The sequence below is a fragment of the Eschrichtius robustus genome, chromosome 16 (assembly GCF_028021215.1).
Source record: "Eschrichtius robustus isolate mEscRob2 chromosome 16, mEscRob2.pri, whole genome shotgun sequence".
In the NCBI taxonomy this organism is placed as follows: Eukaryota; Metazoa; Chordata; class Mammalia; order Artiodactyla; family Eschrichtiidae; genus Eschrichtius; species Eschrichtius robustus.
This window is the reverse complement of record NC_090839.1, coordinates 53433570-53453326: the sequence shown is the minus strand read 5'-3', so window position 1 is coordinate 53453326 and position 19757 is coordinate 53433570. Positions and strand designations below refer to the sequence as shown.

At 47.0% G+C, this 19757-nt stretch overlaps 1 protein-coding gene across 2 annotated transcripts in view; it reads right to left on the bottom strand.

The window, feature by feature from the left end:
• Positions 1-19757, bottom strand: part of PDPK1 (3-phosphoinositide dependent protein kinase 1) — an 80501-nt gene that overhangs the window by 34012 nt on the left and 26732 nt on the right. The window contains exons 2-7 of one of the 2 annotated variants that reach the window (XM_068566048.1): positions 19500-19661; positions 10117-10383; positions 7083-7125; positions 6681-6818; positions 1502-1646; positions 514-611 (exon numbers count right to left, since the gene is read on the bottom strand). In XM_068566048.1, coding sequence (XP_068422149.1) covers positions 514-611; positions 1502-1646; positions 6681-6818; positions 7083-7125; positions 10117-10326 — 634 coding nt within the window. In that variant the 5' untranslated portion in view covers positions 10327-10383; positions 19500-19661. The remainder of the gene's footprint in view (positions 1-513; positions 612-1501; positions 1647-6680; positions 6819-7082; positions 7126-10116; positions 10384-19499; positions 19662-19757) is intronic. The other variant, XM_068566047.1, reaches the window with a different exon arrangement.

The window sequence follows — 19757 nt, the reverse complement described above, 5'->3', positions numbered from 1 at the left end:
GCGCGTGTGTGTGTGTGCGCGCGCGCATGAGGGCGCGCATAACGCATACCACCCCCCAACCCCAGAGAAACCACAGTGCCAACAGGAAGAGCTGGGAGCTGACCACACTGACCTCGCACCCCTGCATGGGAGACCAGGAACAAATGTGGCACCCCAGCATCTTCTAGGAAGATGACTAGGGAGGGTGAGCCACAGTGGGCATCCGAGGGCCTATGACAACATGCAGAAAGCGCCTGGTGACCTACTACCACTTGAGGTCAGGAGGACCAACCACGGGCAGCCTGAGAAGCCCCTCCCTGCACCCCAGACCAGGCACACACCACCCAGACCCTCAGCTAAAGCTGCCCAAAGGCAGAGGCTTCCCCTGTGAAAACTCAAGCATCCATTTTATAATAACAAAGGTACTACAAACAACTGTCATTAATGATGAGCATAAAGCAATTCAACCTGTTTCTAAGAAGTTGGTTTTGATTTAAGCACTGAGCAGGGATCTACTAGAAATAAAACACACACCTTGTTTACTCTCTGGGGATAATACTTTTGCTGTTCCAAAATCTGTGATCTGGATGTGCATATCTTCATTTAACAAAATATTTTCTGGTTTCAGGTCCCTGTGAAAGCAGATTTTTTTACGTTTGAGATGAAATATTTAAAACAGTAACATTATTACAAACTCTAAATTTTGCTAAAACCAAAATGAACTGATTAATACCTATAATCTTTACAGACTAACAACCAAGAATGCAAGTCTAAGGTTAGCACTGAACAAATATCAACTGCATATAATGAGGACATTCAAATTACATCATTTCATAACTGCATCTACCATTTCAATAAACTTTTAATTGAAGTACAATCTATCATGCCTAACCTATAAAGCGCCTTTAAACCTTCTGTGGTATCATCACGCAATAAATGTACACCTTAAATTTATATATATATATGTCAACTATTTCTCAATAAAACTGGGAGGGAGAAAATGGTTAAATGGTAAATTTTATTTTATTTTAGGCTTTTTTCTTTTTTTTTTTGTCTGCACCGCGCAGCTTGGCAGGATCTTAGTTCCGACCAGGGATTGAACCCATGCCCCTTGCAGTGGAAGCTCGGAGTCCTAACCACTGGACCACCAGGGAATTCCCGGTAAATTTTACATTATGGGTATTTTACCACCACCAAAAAAAAAAAAATCAGTAAGAAAAAAAAAGCTTAAATGAACACTTTCAATTTGACTTTATCGGAAAATCATGGAAAATGGTAAGTACACACAGAATCTACAACTGACAAAATAAAAGCACCAGTCAACGTGGCTAAGAGAATCGTTAATCTGGCAAAAAAGACATCTGACCAATTTCATCTGATATTAAAGGTCCACAGTCTCTCAACATCAGAGTAATGTGAACTCTTCTTAATTCTCACAATGAGGCATCCCACCCTCCATAAAAGAGACCAGAGCTGACCCCCAGGCCTGGGGAGCAAAGCCTGCAGCCCCCTGGCTTGGTACCTGTGAATGATGCCCTTGCCATGCAAGTACTCTAGGGCAGACACCATCTCAGCTGTGTAAAATCGGGTGCATGTCTCATCGAACGAACCAATTTTCCGAATGTATTTAAGTAGTTCTCCATTTTTGGCATAACTAAGGCCAAAGTCTAAACATTGAATAGTTAAGGAAGAGAGCAAAAATCTTTCTTTTAAACTGACCTTAACAGCCCAGTAGCAATTTTTTAAATTAATTAAAACTGAAGGTACCTGTGGCCCGAGACAGCTGCCCCTCTTCCAGCCAGATCCTACCGCAAGCACTGGGTCTGCAGGGAATCCCTGGCTCCAGGACAGGGTCCCAGAGTGAGTTTCTCACCAACAACACAAAAACACGTGCCTCTCAGGCCAACTGCCCCTTCTGGACCCCCCATCCCCAGAAGACACCTGTGGGCTCAGTGAAGGGAAGCCGCTAGAGATGGCGGTCAGGGCCTGTGGCCCCAACGCCCCCATCAGCACACAGCCTCCAACCTGCACCAACCACACGCCACATGCCGTGCTGAGTCCATTCACGTCAAGGTTCCTCAAATGAATGCTCCTTCCCAAGTATAAAGTGACAAGTTTTGTAAGAGAAATGCCATTAATAGATAAACTCAATCTATTTATTGGGCCCCCACTGGGGAGAGACTCGAGCAACACAGTCATCTTTCCCTCAGACACCACTGCAGTGTAATTTGTTTTACTTCTGTTCTCCCTTTTTCTAAGAGGAGAAACTATAAATGGATCCCATATAACTGCTTCCTCCTGGAAGCACCGAACATATGCACCTCTTAATGGAAATCTACAGGTACTCCGCCACTCCCTGGCAGCCAAGGACAGGGTGACCCAAGTCCTCACCCGCCCTGAGCATCGGCTCCGAGGGGGTAAGGGGTGACCTGTGCTCAAGGTGTCCCATCTGGCTTCTGTTTGCCAAGGCACTTGCCATCTCCCACCAAAGAAGATGCCTGAAGCTGCGGCCCAGGAGGGAAGAGACCACCAACTGAAGCTGCTCGAACCTGCCTGTGATCGAGCCCCACCTGTGGCCTCCCAAGCCCTTCCAACTAGAACAACGTTTAACAGGAAGCTGAAGCCCAAAACCAACCTTACTTCTAGGGAATGCAAAGGGTCTCTGCCAGGGCCCCTTCCCTCCTCTCCTTGCTCTGATCCCTCCTCGGGGAAGGCTGGTATCCGTGGCCTCCTCACCAGCAGCCTGCAGACTCTGGCCCACCCAACCCCAAGCAGGGGCCCCGCCTGGACCTGGACCGGCCGCAGAGCCTCCCCACTCAGGAGCACAGTCTCCCAGAAACCAGCAGCCCACGTGAGAGGCTCGGCCATGGCCACAGGGCCTCTTCTGGCTTCACAGGTTTTGTCCCTTATCTGACCACTCCCTGAGTTCCTGTTTCCTGTGTAAGGGACACTTCTAGTTCTCTGCTCGGCTGTGGCGCTAAGTGACCGACAGGTTTTGAACATGACATGTCGAGGATCATGGCTCCAAGCCCATGTTCTCTCTGACCACACACGTTCCTCATTCCCCAGAAACACTCTTTCAGACCTCAGTGGTCCATTTCACACCCTAGAACATTTCTACCTCGCTCAGCACAGCTAAGGCCCCAGGGCAGTGAGAGGAGGCTGCTCTCTCACAGGGAGCGAGTGAATTCCTGGGACGATGAGCACAGATCAGGCCTGTGGCAGAGCCTGAGAGCCTGCTGAGCCCAACGCCTGCGCTTTGCAGAGGAACCCAGCCCAGAGAGGTTAAGCAACTGACTCAAGGTCACAAAGCCAAGGAGGGACAGGACCGGAGCCCAGCTTCCTGAGGTCTAGTGTGCTGTTCCTGTCCCCAAGCTGCAAGAGAGGACATAGAAGGACAGGCAGGTGGGAGGTGGAGGAAGAACGCAGGTTAGCAGAGCAACAGCCTCTGAAACCCCTCAGCCTTCATCCCTGCTGGAGGGAAAGGCACCCTGGCTGGCTGGCTGCGGTGCCCAGCCCTGCATTGCACCTAAGGAGGGAGGGAGGGCTTCTCTGAGCTCAGCCCTCTCTGGGGAGCAGGGACTGAGTCTGGTCAAACTGAACCTCCAGAGGGCAAAGAGGCTGCCAGTGCCCAGGAGGCCCCTCATGGATCTACCTGCCTGTTTTCAGTCTGCTGCAGGGGTGTCACCAGGCTCTGCCTCACCTGTCCTGAGAGTGTGCTTAGCCCTGTAGTCGCTGGAGGAGCTGCTCCCCTCTCTCCCCAATGTGTAAATTATGGCTAAAAGGAGGATAGTGTGCACACTGGGGCTTTTATTCAGGCAGAGTGTTTCCTTTTCTTTATCTTTCAACACACTGTATACTACAAAGGATTTTCAGTGGAGCGGAAGTCCCCAGGTCTCGCTCCTGTCAGAGGTAAGTGAGCCCTTGCAATCTCCACAGGCTTTCAAATTTGTCTTAAAATGTCAAAAGCAACAGACACCATTGGATAGTGACCTAGAGTCCCCTCCACCTGCATTACTCTGGCCAATCCCGTCTGAAATCAGACAGCGAGCTCACTCATCTAGCCTCTGAGTGCCTGATCCTACTGAACATGACCTTGGGAGAAGATGAAGTCAAGTGTGTGTGACCTGCTGGAGCCTCCCAACCAACAAGACTTATTCTCCCCAGGCCCCGTAGGAAGCCCAGGCCTGGGACTCCAGGAAATCTGGCAGCCAGAGAGCCCCACAGGCTCAAAGAGAAGCACAATCACATGGGTGCCATGGAGCACAAGGAGCAAGAGGTCTAGGTGGCCTCAGAGGTGAGATACAGAACAGATAGGTCACTGATGGCTGCTGCATGAGCAGTGACAGCAGACGGGGACATGGGGTGATGCTGAAGCCAGGTGGAGAGGCAAACACTTTAAAAGACCTGAAACAAACCAACAAGGAACCCCCCTCCCTGCCCCACATGCTCTTGGCTACTAGACCACTTTACTGCTCCCCTTTACGGTGAAACCACTGGGAAAAACCCACTCTGTTTGCCTTTCCTTGCCTCTCTCTCGATTGAGCCCTCCGCCCCACCCCCAGACTGCCACTCTCAACAACACTTTGCATGGGAAGCAATCCACAGGTCAGGCCAGGGCCCAGCTACTTGACCACTTGGCACTATCTGGCAGGGCAGCCAGCACCCTCCACCGGAAACCATCTGGTCCATGGCCCCTGGAACTCTGTTCTCTCCACTCATTGGAACTCTTCCCTGCTGGGCACCCTCCGGCCCACCGACACCCCAGCCCACCCCCCACCAATCTGCACACCAACCTGACTCCTCAGGCTCTGCAGGCAGCCACGCAGTAGCCCACGCAGGCCTCAAGTAGCAAGGATCAACGGATGCATCAATTACAGGACCATTGTGCACCCAGCTCTGAGGCCCCACACCCACAAGCCAGCTTGACTCCATCCTCCCAGCTCACTTACAAGAGCCTTCCCTGCAGCAGCAGCCCGAGTGAGAGCAAACAGCTACCCTGCTCCAGACCCTCCTCCTGGACTCTGTGCCACACTCAGAAAAAAATCCAAAATTCTTGCCGGGACTCCGAGGCCCAAGGAGCTGACCCCTGCCCAGCCTTTTTGTACCCCGCACGCATACGCACACCTGCCCCTGCTCTGCCCAGGCCTCGTGCTGACGTCGTCTCCTCAGACCACCAAGTTAAAACAGCTGATCCAACTCTCCACCGACCAACTCCTACCTGGCCTTACTACTCTTGTTCCCTCAGTGTCTATCACACAGCCATTAATCACCTGTGTATATCTAACTCCTGTGCAGAAATGCAAGCCCCATGAGCGCAGAGCCTTCACCTCATTTACCAGCATGTTCCCATCACCTGGCACTCAACCAGGACTTCTTAATAAACAAAAGGAAACATTCAGCTGACAGTTGAAGGAGCCAGAAAATGGTGTTAAAGGGGAAACAGGATCGAGCAAAGTTTTAACCCAGAAGAATATGTGTGGAGACAGGAGAGAGGGGGAGGGAAGGGGGTTAAGATCAGGCCCCCACCCACAGGTGGGATGGGGAAGCCAAGCTTTGCAGGTGGTGGGGTGAGGGGAAGGGGCTCTGGAGACCTAAGGGCAGGAGGAAAAGAACAGATGCACAGACTGAGGTTTACACTTGAACAAGCTCTCAACTCCATTTGGCAGCTCGACCTCCCTCGTCGAGAAGAAGCTAAGAGCAGCTGCTGGGATTGAAGACAGAGTCTCTGGGCAAACGGGGGCTGAGGGAGTCCCGGTTTGGAAGAACAACTGCAGGAGAGGGGCTGGGGAGTGAGGAGACCTGGCGGGCCTGGCTGTATGATGAATGGCCCAGAGACAAGCTGACGACACAGATATGGCCCACCCTGACTGCCACGGTGCCCTGTCTCCTTGAACCCTGAGCAAAGAAGAAAGAAAAAAAGTGCTCCAGGGATTAGAGGAGAAGTCAGGGAACATGAGATGCCCTGAAATAAAACAAAGAATCAGCAGGATGTGACGTCCCTGCAGGAGAAGCAGCTGGAGAAGCAGTGTGCACAGCCCTGGAGAGCCAGGCACTGGATGATCAGAGACATCCATAGGGGCGGGAGTGGGGGAGGCTGGAGGGCCCTGGGGAGGGGCTGTATTTGGGAGGACAAGTCCTGGATACAGAAAGAAAGGGTTGGGCTCCTGTGGGTCACTCCCTAGACTTTCTACCTGGCAGCTGAGCCTGAGAAAGATGTTCCTTCCAACCAAACCCCACAACCCAGGGCCAAAGAGGGCAGAAAGGTGCCCACCTCCCGGGAGCCCCGGATGCCCAAGATCCTTCTTCCTCTCTCTCACTTCCCTGCTTTGAGCACTGGATTTGACACCTGACAGATACTCCAAGGATGCTGATTAAAAAGGAATGAGGGCATGCCTTTAAATAAATGTCTAGCAAGAACAGCATTAAAATAATGATCCTTTAGATATGAAGCTTACCAACAAAAAACCTCAAAAATGACTGTGATGATCTCCCTTGAAGTAATGTTCTACTTCAGTGAATGTCAGCAATCCCAGGGGGTCCCAAAGCAAAGTGATGTGAATTCGTCTGTATTTAGAATAAGCTACCCTTTTCCCTTCCAGGGAAGGGGCTACTTGTGAAAACAAAAACGGGGTCATGGTTCCAAAACGATAAGGGGTCACTGGCGTGATATCAGAAGGCTTTGACTGTTCAAAGGATACAGAGCTTTTCATCATCCTGAAATGTGAAGTAAAGTTTAACAAAGAAGGGGTGATCCAGCCGCGACATCACGTCTCTCTCTCTGGTTACATACGGGACTTTGTTCTCTTTGATAATGTGACGTTTCTCTAGAATTTTAACTTAAGAGAGAAGCAAGTTACTACAATTGGAAATGGTAAGAAAACACTAAAGACACAACTCATAAAGTAACAGATAAAAATTAAAGTTTTTCACAAAACGCACCCACCAGATTTATGATCTCTAAGACCAACAGTGTCCTGTCCCCTGAAATCAGCACAGAAACCTCCAGGGGCTGGGCAGCCAGGTGGCCGCGTACCCAGAGGTGCGCTGTTCCTGCATCCTAGACACTGGAGCATCCTAGCTCGCTGGAGTTAGTTACTTACTAGCATATTCCCTTGAGGTTGCCAGTTCTCGGGCCAGGACAACCTGGTTTGGGAAGAAAAGGGGGAAAAAGAAGAGAAAAAAACACCCAATGTAACCAGGGCACTGAGTCTCACAAGTCACCCTGCAACCAACCACACAGGCTACCCCGCCCCCACCACGAAATTACATTTTAAGTATTTTTGGTCCTGTGCTAACAAACATAGCTGAGTGTCAATGACTAAGTTAATGTGTCCTAATAGTTAAAGGAAACACATGTATCTCTCAAATGTTTCCAGAAGGTTCCTCATCAGATGCCAACAGTCCCCCCTCATGCAGTGAAATATATATTCAGGAACATCTTACGACCAGCATAACCCTCACACAAACAGTAGGAAGAAGCAGCAAATAATATCTTCACAAGGTGGGTACTGGGAATTTCTTCAGAAAATAACTCTATGGATAGGTCCCCAGTACATGTTCATTGCAAAAGGCCACCCTGAATTTGGGCTTTTACAAATAATAGTTGCATTTCACTTGATGCCACTCTCAGATGCTGTAAATCCCATCCCTGCTACTGAGGGCACAGGAACCGCGGCCAGCAGACAAGCGCCTCCCTCCAGCGTGCAGTCACACACATACACCCGCCCCCCACCCCCTGTGCCCTCTCCACAGCACAGCCCGGTCTTACACTCGACTTCGGGGACAGAGCACCAGTGGGGCCTCACACACACTGAAAAGAACTTTCTACACAAACACACCCTGGGCACAACCTGAGTAACGACTTCCAAATGCCTGATGAGCCCAGTCTGGCAGTGAGCTGGGGTGGTCCCCACCACCACCAGCTGGTGCAAATTCCTCTCCTGAGACACCTTCAGGAAACAGCCGAGGACCAGAGAGCAGATGAAAACCTGCTGACTCCCGGGAAATACCAGAGCCTCCGGGAAGACCTCTGGAGGCCCCTGGTTGTAAGTTATATCCCGTTAGGGAATTCTTCACCAAGCTCATCAGAAGTGACCCTGGAAAAGCACTGTGTGTAACCCTGCAGTTTTTAAGAAGAACAAGGTCGGATTATATGTGTTCAAGTGGAAAGATCTTAAAGATCTCTGTGGAGGAAGGAACCTGTGTGGACTGTTCTCAGGCGCTGGTGAGTCCAGGAGAGTGGGCTGGGGAAGGGCTGGCCTTCTCTAGGTTATGTACCCATGTAACGCTAAATTTCTTCACAGCAGCATGCACTAGCTACGTAAGTAGGAAAAAGGAAGAAAAACACTGAGTACTAATATTTAATGGAATCCTATCTGAAGAAGATATTTATGTCATCTTTCTGTTGTGTGAACTCTGCATATTCTATGCAGTTTCCTTATGTCCCTCCACACGGCCCGGGCCAACTGCAGGGGCAGGAGACGTCAGGATCACCCTCAGGTAGCTGGCGGCAGTGGACCAGGCTTCCCCCTCTCCAGCGCAGGCTCCATCACATGAAGGTCCTGCCTGGGGATCCAGCCTGGGAGCTGCCTCCCCTGGAAACCTCATTTTAAGTTGTCTCTATTTCAGGAATGGTGAGAAGGAACTGAGGGTAGCACATATAATTTGAGACCCAAGGCTGCAGGATTCCAAACAGTACCAGAAAGGAGGCTCCAGGCTCACAGCACTTTCCTGGGCACCACCCTGGCGCAGGGATGACAAGAATCTCAGCTGGGGCTTTTCTACATCAGGAGTCTGTCACCCAGAACAGATGGCACCTACTTTTACCCACGGTGGAAACCCAGGGACACAGGGGAATTTCATAAATACATCCTCATTTTCCAGTCAATATAAATGTTCAATGAAGTACAGCTGAGAAAAGGAGAGAGAACACTTCTTCTTTTACTGGACTCGTGTAAGTAACTGTGCAGAACACCCCAGATTCTTTTCAAAATAGTTTTTTCTTTCTGAAAGGACCTGTGAGTACCAGACCTACTGGGGATTATCCTCAAAGTTGAAGGTTTTTATCATGAGGGCCCAATTCTTTCATTAACTTAAAAACTGCCAATAAAAAAAATCTAAATTAAAAATGTAAAAGGAGCAAAAGTTAACACTTAAAACGATGTTGGGAACATGGGTGAGCCCCAGTATGTCATGTTCTTTGTATTTTGAAATATTTCATAAATGGAAAAAAAGAAAAGGAAAACAAATTTCACACGAGGTTTCTTCACAAAGGCCAGGCAAGAAAGTCTCATTATTCAGGAACCCTGCTGGCGTGACGAGCTGCAGCTCATGCTGGGCCCAGCTCAGAGACCACGGCGGCAAGGATCTGTCTCTTCTGAAGGCACGGACTAAGACTGCGCGCCCTGGCCAGGGGACAGGGGCTCTGGCCTTCCCGAGCCTGCAGCAAGCCTCTGGCCCAGCCATAGCCACATGAGGCCTCCAACTCAGCAAAGGGCAGCTCTGAACCTTCATATCTTTGCTTTAAGAGGAAAAATACCACAAGATAGGTAAAACTCTCTCAGGTAACAAAAAGAATTACCCTGAGTGTGACGTGACAGTGCTGTGATAGTAATTCTGTCCATGAAACTGTGGACACAAAAATCTGGAAGCTAGCAAATGTCAATGGTGTACTGTTTTATATTTTAAAAATAACAGAGAAATAACAAAGGTCGTTAAATGTTTACCCAAAACTATGAAGAGATACACCAACACTAACGTTTACTCTAAGGAACAGGAAAGCTTCCCAGGGCCTTGCTAACAGGACACAATGATATGAAATGTAACTTGCTGACGCCTGGTTAGAATACAATCTAACTGCATTTTTTGAGAAAATTAAAAATAAGATCATGAAATGCCTTTTAAAGCTTTCCCCTACAAAATCATGAGCTAGATATTTAAACCACATGATCTGCCTGGTGGTAGCCAGCCCCAAGTCACCTTCACAACAGGAGAGGAATCCCCAAGGGTTTGAGACCCTCCTCTGGGGTAGAACACCACTGTGGTGTCTTAGTCCCCCAGCTCCAAGTCCCGAGGAAGGCCAGTATTCCCAAGGAAAACACCCTCATTCGATAAACAGCAGCAGCTTATACTCACTGTTGAAAAAGAGCCTTCACCAAGAATTTTCCCAAATTTAAAGTCTTCTGGCCGTTTCTTCCGAGGCTGTGGTGGCGGCTGTGTGGCGTGTTGCAGCGAGTTGGCACTTGGCCGGGATTCGGCCGCGGTGCTGTCCATGGTGGGGCCCTGCCTGCTACCACAGCTGGGAACGCCAGGGGCCGTGCTGGACTCAGTCTGGGTCCTCACCATTGATGGGGACGGGCAGGAACATAATACCACGCTGGACTGAATAGGAACGGTGTCATACTGGTGGACACAGGAAAAAAGAGGTAAGATTCAAAGTGGCTCACCCTTCCTAAACGTATAAACTAAAGTGTTGACATCGTTGAAACACCACCAAGCACAGGGCAGGCCATCTGATGTTCTGCCATGCAGTTTGGGCCACTGCCCTCCTCTCTCAAGTCCCTTCCCCGCTCAAATCCCACCCTGCCCTGTCCTGCGTGCCCACGGACCCCACCACCCAGAACCTACCTGCCCTCACCCTCTCCCTCAGCACTGCGTAATTCTCCAACACCTCCCCCACCCCCACCCAGCCATGGCCAGCTGGCCTTCCCATCACACTGCCTGGCCTAAACATCATCTGTGGCCCTGTCCACAGAGAAAGCTGGTCCAACCCTGTGACCACGGTGTCTCCCATCCCAGAACCCCTCCCCTGCTCACCCACTCACATTTAATATAAGGCTAGACACACAGAAGGCACTCAGGGTTTGAACAAACAGACTAGCTTAAGACTGTATCCCAGACTTCCCTGGTGGCGCAATGGTTAAGAATCCGCCTGCCAATGCAGGGGACACGGGTTAGATCCCTGGTCCGAGAAGATCCCATATGCCACGGAGCAACTAAGCCCGTGCGCCACAACTACTGAGCCTGCGCTCTAGAGCCTGTGAGCAGCAACTACTGAGCAGGCGAGCCACAACTACTGAAGCCCACACGCCTAGAGCCCATGCTCCACAACGAGAAGCCACTGCAATGACAAGCCCGCGTACCACAACGAAGAGTAGCCCCCGCTCACCACAACTAGAGAAAGCCCACACGTGGCAACGAAGATCCAAAGCAGAAATAAACCAACAAACAAATAAATAATAACTATATCCCACAACTAAATAGAATTTTAACCTAGCAATCCTGGAACACAGAAGTATAACTTAATGGAAAAAAGAGCCCAAGAATTGCCAACTACACATAAAAGATATAGTTGATAAGAAATAAGCTGCTCAAAAAAAAGACAGTAGTGGAATAACTGCTTAACAATTTGAAAAATAACTGATTTAGAGCCCAACTGCTCACTACACACCAAACTTACCTCTAAACAAATTAAAGAATTATGTTTTTTAGTTATTTAAACAAATTCAAAAACCTAACAAGTTTTTAAATTTTTTCAATGCAATCGCTATTAAAAGAAGCTGGCTTCCTTGCAGAAATCGACAAGATGATCCTAAAATTCATATGGAAATTCAAGGAACCCAGAATAGCCAAACAATCTCAAAAAAGAACACTGGAGGACTCACACTACCTAATTTCCAAATTCATTACAAAGCTATAATAATCAAGGTAGTGCAGGTCTTCCCTGGTGGCACAGTGGTTAAGAATCCGCTTGCCAATGCAGGGGACACGGGTTCAAGCCCTGGTCCGGGAAGATCCCACATGCCACAGAGCAACTAAGTCCGTGCACCGCAACTACTGAGCCTGCGCGCCGCAACTACTGAAGCCCACGTGCCTAGAGCCTGTGCTCCGCAACAAGAGAAGCCACCGCTATGAGAAGTCCGCACACAGCAACGAAGAGTAGCCCCTGCTTGTCACAACTAGAGAAAGGCCACGCAGCAACGAAGACCCAACGCAGCCATAAATAGATAAGATAGATAAAGAGGAAAGGAAAGGAAAGAAAAGAAAAGGAAAGAAAGAAAGAAAGAAAACAATGAGGTACTGGCATAAGGATACACACATGGGTGACTGGAACAGAGTCCAGGAATAAACCCGTATGTCTACGGCCAATCGATTTTTGACAAGAGTGCCAAGACCCTTTAATGGGAAAGGACAGTCTTTTCAATAAATGATGCTGGGACAACTGGATATCTACATGCAGAAGAATGAAGTTGGATGCCTTTCCCACAACAAAATTTAACTCAAATGGATCAAAGATCTACATGTAAGACATAAAACTAGAAAACTCTCCGAAGAAAATGTAGGAGTAAATCTTTATGATCTTGGCAATGGTTTCTTAGATATGAAACCGAAAGCACAGGAACAAAAGAAAAAAACAGTTCAAAGGGACTTCATCAAAATTTAAAAACTTTTGTGCTTCAAAGGCACCACCAACAAAGTGAAAGGACAACCCAATTAAGGGAGAAAATATTTGCAAATCATATATCTGATAAGGGACTTGTATTCAGACTATATAAAGAACTCTTACAACTAAATTATAAAAAAACAAAAACCACACAGTTAAAAAATAGGCAACAAATCTGAATAAACATTTCTCAAAAAAAGACATACAAATGGCCAATAAGTACATGAAAAGATGCTCAACATCATTAGTTACTATGGAAATGCAAATCAAAGCCACAATGGGATTCCATTTCACACATACCAGAATGGCTAGAATCAAAAAGATAATAACAAGTGCTGATGAAGACGCAGAGAAATTGGAACCGTCATATTGGTGGTAGGAATGTCAAATGGTGCAACCACGTTGAAAAACATTACAACAGTTCCTCAAAAGGAAACAGGTATCACATAACCCTGCAACTCCACTCCTAGAAATGAAAACATAGGTCCACACAAATCTTGTACAAGCATGTTCATAGCAGCATTATACATAACAACTAAAAGGTGGAAACAACGCAAATGACAATCAATGGATAAATGGATAAACAAAATGTAATCTAGCTATAAAATTGAATATTCAGCCATAAAAAGGAAATACTGACACATTCTAAAAAACAAATGAACATGCAAAACATTATGCTATGTGAAAAAGGCCAGACACAAAAGCCCCATACTGTATGATTCCATTTATATGAAATGTCCAGAATAGGCAAATCTATAGAGGAAGAAAAATTAGTGGTTGTCAGGGGCTGGAGGGGAGAATGGGGAGTGACTGCTAATGGGTTTGTTTTTGGAATGATGAGGATGTCCTGGAATTGGATGGGGATATACAACCTCATGAATACACTAAAAGCCACTGAAATACACTGTAAATGGGTGAATTGTATGGTATATGAATTATATCTCAATAAACTGTTATAAAAATAGCTATATCATATATGACCCCATTAATTTATATATAAGATCTCATTCAAATCTGTAAATCCTAAAGACTTTTTTTAACAAAGAAATGCACAAAGGATAGACATCAAAAAAACTCAAGTAACTAGATGGAGAGATACACCATGGCCTTGGATTGGAAAAATCAACATTGTGAAAATGACTATACTACCCAAAGCAATCTACAGATTCAATGCAATCCTTATCAAACTATCAATGGCATTTCTCACAGAACTAGAACAAAAAATTTCACAATTTGTATGGAAACACAAAAGATCCCGAATAGCCAAAGCAATCTTGAGAAAGAAAAACGGAGCTGGAGTAATCAGGCTCCCTGACTTCAGACTATACTACAAAGCTACAGTAATCAAGACAGTATGGTACTGGCACAAAAACAGAAATATAGATCAATGGAACAGGATAGAAAGCCCAGAGATAAACTCACGCACATGTGGTCACCTTATCTTTGATAAAGGAGACAAGAATATACAGTGGAGAAAAGACAGCCTCTTCAATAAGTGGTGCTCGGAAAACTGGACAGCTACATGTAAAAGAATGAAATTAGAACACTCCCTAACACCATACACAAAAATAAACTCAAAATGGATTAAAGACCTAAATGTAAGGCCAGACACTATCGAAACTCTTAGAGGAAAACATAGGCAGAACACTCTATGACATAAATCACAGCAAGATCCTTTTTGACCCACCTCCTAGAGAAATGGAAATAAAAACAAAAATAAACAAATGGGACCTAATGAAACTTAAAAGCTTTTGCACAGCAAAGGAAACCATAAACAAGAGGAAAAGACAGGGCTTCCCTGGTGGCGCAGTGGCTGAGAATCTGCCTACCAATGCAGGGGACACGGGTTCGAGCCCTGGTCTGGGAAGATCCCACATGCCACGGAGCAACTAGGCCCGTGAGCCACAACTACTGAGCCTGCACGTCTGGAGCTTGTGCTCCGCAACAAGAGAGGCCGCGATAGTGAGAGGTCCGCGCACCGTGATGAAGAGTGGCCCCCGCTCGCCGCAACTAGAGAAAGCCCTCGCACAGAAACGAAGACCCAACACAGCCATAAATAAAAATAAATTAATTAATTAAAAAAAAAAAAAGAGGAAAAGACAACCCTCAGAATGGGAGAAAATATTTGCAAATGAAGCAACTGACAAAGGATTAATCTCCAAAATTTACAAGCAGCTCATGCAGCTCAATATCAAAAAAACAAACAACCCAATCCAAAAATGGGCAGAAGACCTAAATAGACATTTCTCCAAAGATATACAGATTGCCAACAAACAGATGAAAGAATGCTCAACAACATTAATCATTAGAGAAATGCAAATCAAAACTCCAATGAGATATCATCTCACATCAGTCAAAATGGCCATAATCAAAAAATCTACAAACAATAAATGCTGGAGAGGGTGTGGAGAAAAGGGAACCCTCTTGCACTGTTGGTGGGAATGTAAATTGATACAGCCACTATGGAGAACAGTATGGAGGTTCCTTAAAAAACTAAAAATAGAACTACTATATAACCCAGCAATCCCGCTACTGGGCATATACCCTGAGAAAACCATGGTTCAAAAAGAGTCATGTACCACAATGTTCATTGCAACTCTATTTACAATAGCCAGGACACGGAAGCAACCTAAGTGTCCATCGACAGATGAATGGATAAAGAAGATGTGGCACATATATACAATGGAATATTACTCAACCATAAAAAGAAACGAAATTGAGTTATTTGCAGTGAGGTGGATGGACCTAGAATCTGTCATACGGAGTGAAGTAAGTCAGAAAGAGAAAAACAAATACTGTATGCTAACACATATATATGGAATCTAAAAAAAAAAAAAGGGTCATGAAGAACCTAGGGGCAGGATGGGAATAAAGACGCAGACCTATTAGAGAATGGACTTGAGGACACAGGGAGGGGGAACGGTAAGCTGGGACAAAGTGAGAGAGTGGCATGGACATATATACACTACCAAATGTAAAACCGATAGCTAGTGGGAAGCAGCCGCATAGCACAGGGAGATCAGCTCCGTGCTTTGTGACCACCTAGAGGGGTGGGAGGGAAGGAGGGAGACGCAAGAGGGAAGAGATATGGGGATATATGTATATGTATAGCTGATTCACTTTCTTATAAAGCAGAAACCAACACACCATTGTAAAGCAATTATACTCCAATAAAGATGTTAAAAAAAAAAAAAAAACAAGTAACTAAGAGCCGAAAATGTGTGTTGTATTCAAAGAAAGTTAAAGCACCGGAGATAGTGCTGTACATTTTTAATTACAGGAAGGAGGCTGGGGGGGTGAATTAATAGATAAGAATTATGATTAAGTATGTGGGCAACACACAGAGACACCAAATGCTGGCAAGACTGTGATAAAGCAAGTATACTCATACAACTGTGGCTGGCACCATAAACCCGTGCTGCTGTTAAAACGTTTTTGGAAAGCAATATGGTAATTTGCCAACAAAGCGACAACACAACAGTTGTCAGTGAGATACACAAAAATACTAAAGTGGATAGATATACAGTTGAATATTCAGATGGACATTAAGAAAGGAGAATGTCAAAGTTAAATCAGAAATACATAAAAGTTGTGCCCACAACCATTAAAAAAAAAACTCTTTTGCAGTCTGAGTCTAAATTGTTCTAGCAGTGACATCATTAGCCTACTCATCACCAGACTGTTGTAGAACAACATGAAATAAACTCGGAGCACCCAGATTTGCTTCTAATAGTACTGCCCATTAAAAGAATCCAGGAGAGGACTTCCCTGGTGGCACAGTGGTTAAGAATCCACCTGCCAATGCAGGGGATACGGGTTCGAGCCCTGGTCCAGGAACATCCCACGTGCCACGGAGCAACTAAACCTGTGCGTCACAACTACTGAGCCTGTGCTCTAGAGCCCGTGAGCCACAACTACTGAGTCTGCAGGACTAGAGCCCGTGCTCCGCGACAAGAGAAGCCACCGCAATGAGAAGCTCGCACACCACAACGAAGAGTAGCCCCTGCTCACCACAACTAGAGAAAGCCTGCCCACAGCAACGAAGACCCAACGCAGCCAAAAAAAGGAAAAAAAAAAAAACAAAAACACCCCATTACTCATTTAAAAAAAAAAAAAAAAAAGGTACAATTGAGTACTAAAGATATTAAAAAAAAACAGGAATCCAGGAGAGCACTTGACTCCACATCTTGGAACAGGAATAAGACAATCAACACAGGCCTGGAATCCCTTGCTACATCTGAAAAGGAGGCGTTATGTGGTAGGAGGAAAAGGCAGGAAAGCTAGCCTGTAGGGGTCGTTACTGGCCATGTTGTGACCCTGCAAACATAAGTACAGCTAATTAGAATAAGCTGAAACTGGGAAAAATCATGAGTCTGCAACAATACACAAGGTGATAAGTATATCAACATGGCAACATAAAAGCAGATTGAAAACAACTGAACACTTAATATTATAAATTTAAATAGCTAAGGGACTGTGGCCATACAAAGCTGTTTCTTATACTGTGTATATGTTTGTTCATAAAGGATAAAAATTTTCTCTCTCCATTAAAATAGGGAAGGGAGGGGCTTCCCTGGTGGCGCAGTGGTTGAGAATCTGCCTGCCAATGCAGGGGACACGGGTTCGAGCCCTGGTCTGGGAGGATCCCACATGCTGCGGAGCAACTGGGCCCGTGAGCCACAACTACTACTGAGCCTGCGCGTCTGGAGCTTGTGCTCCACAACAAGAGAGGCCGCGACAGTGAGAGGCCCGCGCACTGCGATGAAGAGTGGCCCCCGCTCGCTGCAACTAGAGAAAGCCCTTGCACAGAAACGGAAGACCCGACACAGCCAAAAATAAATATAAATAAATAAATAAATAATTTTAAAAAAAAAATAGGGAAGGGAGACTTCAGAGAACTATGAATAAGCCTGTAGAAAGTGCACCAAGAACAGGGAAGACAGGCGAGCACACAGTAACCAATGGTTTGCAGAGGGTGACAGCTCAACCACAAGAGAAAAGTTGATGGAGACAGAGACGCTCATCTTAAGGTAAGTAAAAAACAAATCTAGACGGAACATCCTGTGACCCAAACATGATGAGCACGGAGGTGGAGAAGTGAGGCAGCAGATGGCAAGAACAGGCAGGAGTCTGGGCAGTCCCCGAAAGGCCATATAAACCTCGGCTCCACACGGCAGGCCAGCCCCGGGAAGGCCAGCTCAGGCAGGGTCACCCCAGAAGACACACCACATGCCAGCTCCCAACCAAGGAGCCACCACCAACTCTGGAGCTGCACCACAGCTGGGAGAGGGCAAGCTTCTTTTACTTATCGGTCTGTCAAGATCATTATCACTTCAGGTAAGGTATACAAATATGAAGGAATTAACCCAAGGCACAGTGTCAGTGAAATACTAGGAGAATATGACTAATTGGCTTTGTAAAAAATATCTAAGAGAATCTGACTTTTTAAATGTGGCACACAGCACAAACATGACCAGCAGTATAGGCTCTCTAGCTGGAATGGGAGTCCAAGGCGCACCATTTAGTTACGGCAAACTGCTGTTTTCTTGAATGCTCTATGGGTCGCAATAAGTCAAGCGTGCCTTATGCATTTCATAAACATTCTATCTCATGAGAGGTACCAAGGGCTGGACCAAGCTCTCTGGTCAGTCAGTACCTTAATAATTTGTCCCTATAAACAAAGCATACAATCTTAACAGAAGTGTAATCAAATTCAATAACTTCCCATGGAGATTAGCTGGAACTTTCTGTCCTCGAAGGCAGCGGTAAGTGAGGAAGAGGTCACAGTCACCAGGCTGACACCCATCAAGAACCAAGATAGGCCTGGACTGTCCTCACCAGCCAGGCCAGATGCACGATGACCGAGAGCTGTGCCCAGGGAGCACCGAGAACCTCACAGGGTTCCCAGACACAGCCAAGGGGTAAGCACTCCCTGGGCCTGCAGGGTCATTCCAAGTGCAGACCCTCAGGCCCGGGACTGAGGAGCAGCAGGACTGTGTGACCCAAAGGGACACACACGAGAGAGGGGAAGCAGAAAGAGCCAGCACTTCACACAGCGCCGTCCCAGGCACTACAGCACTGCTTCCAAATGGCCTGGTCACAGGCCCACCGGGGGCCATCGCTGCCCAACGGGATAGGGGAGGGGAGAGCACCGCCTGTCTCTGTCGTGCCCCACCCCCACCGCACCTGTCCCACCAAGTGTGGGCCTGTTTATCGACCTCATCTAAGTTCACCTGTGCGCCCAGCCTCCTGCCAAGTGAGGCTCAAGGAGACAACCGGAGATGCACAGAACAGTGGCAAATGTTGCTTTTAATTCAAAACTGACAAGTGAACTACTGAATAAAATCTCAAACATGAAGTTTTTTGTTTTTTTTTTTAAACCCCACATTTGTTTATTTATTTCTGGCTGTGTTGGGTCTTCCATTTCTGTGCAAGGGCTTTCTCTAGTTGTGGCAAGCGGAGGCCACTCTTCATCGCGGTGCATGGGCCTCTCACTATCGCGGCCTCTCTTCTTGCGGAGCACAGGCTCCAGACACGCAGGCTCAGTAGTTGTGGCTCACGGGCCTAGTTGCTCCGCGGCATGTGGGATCTTCCCAGACCAGGGCTCGAACCCGTGTTCCCTGCATTAGCAGGCAGATTCTCAACCACTGCGCCACCAGGGAAGCCCAAACATGAAGTTTTTAAATAACAAAACGTGATGAGGTGACTCATGGACCTGGAAAAATGTAATTTTACATAGACATGCTTCTGGACCCAATGACAATTCTAGCAAAGGCGCCAACGTATGTGTCACATGAAGGTTTCTGGCACAGGCGAGGGACAACCCACTGCTTCTTCACGGAGGGCAGAAGCTCAACTCTGGGAGGGGAGGTGCTGGAAGTGACATCCAAGAGCAGCAAGGAGGATGAGGAGGCAGGGCCTGCAGGCAGCAGGCATCCACAGCCACGGAAAGCAAGACCTGGCGTGACAACCACCATCAAACTGGCTACTCCAGGGACAGATAACCCTGATGTCAAACACCCTGGGAAGGCCCAGCACAGTGAAGAATTCTTATGCTGGCTTCAGGAATACTTACCGAGGAAAGCGGTCTTCAGCTCCAACTTCCATAATGATAACTGAACACGCGTCCAGCCCACGGAGAGTGGTCTCCAAAGACAGTAAAAGGTACGTCTAATGAAACACTGGTTGACAAGTACATGTTTCTGAGAGCTTTCTTTCCTTTTCATCAAAGTAGTTTCTATGGTTATTAAAAAAAGAAAAAAAAAAGGTCTCCAGAACAGGTCCTCAAAGGAGAGCACTGTCCCTTAGAAAATACAGGTTTGCTCCTGACCTC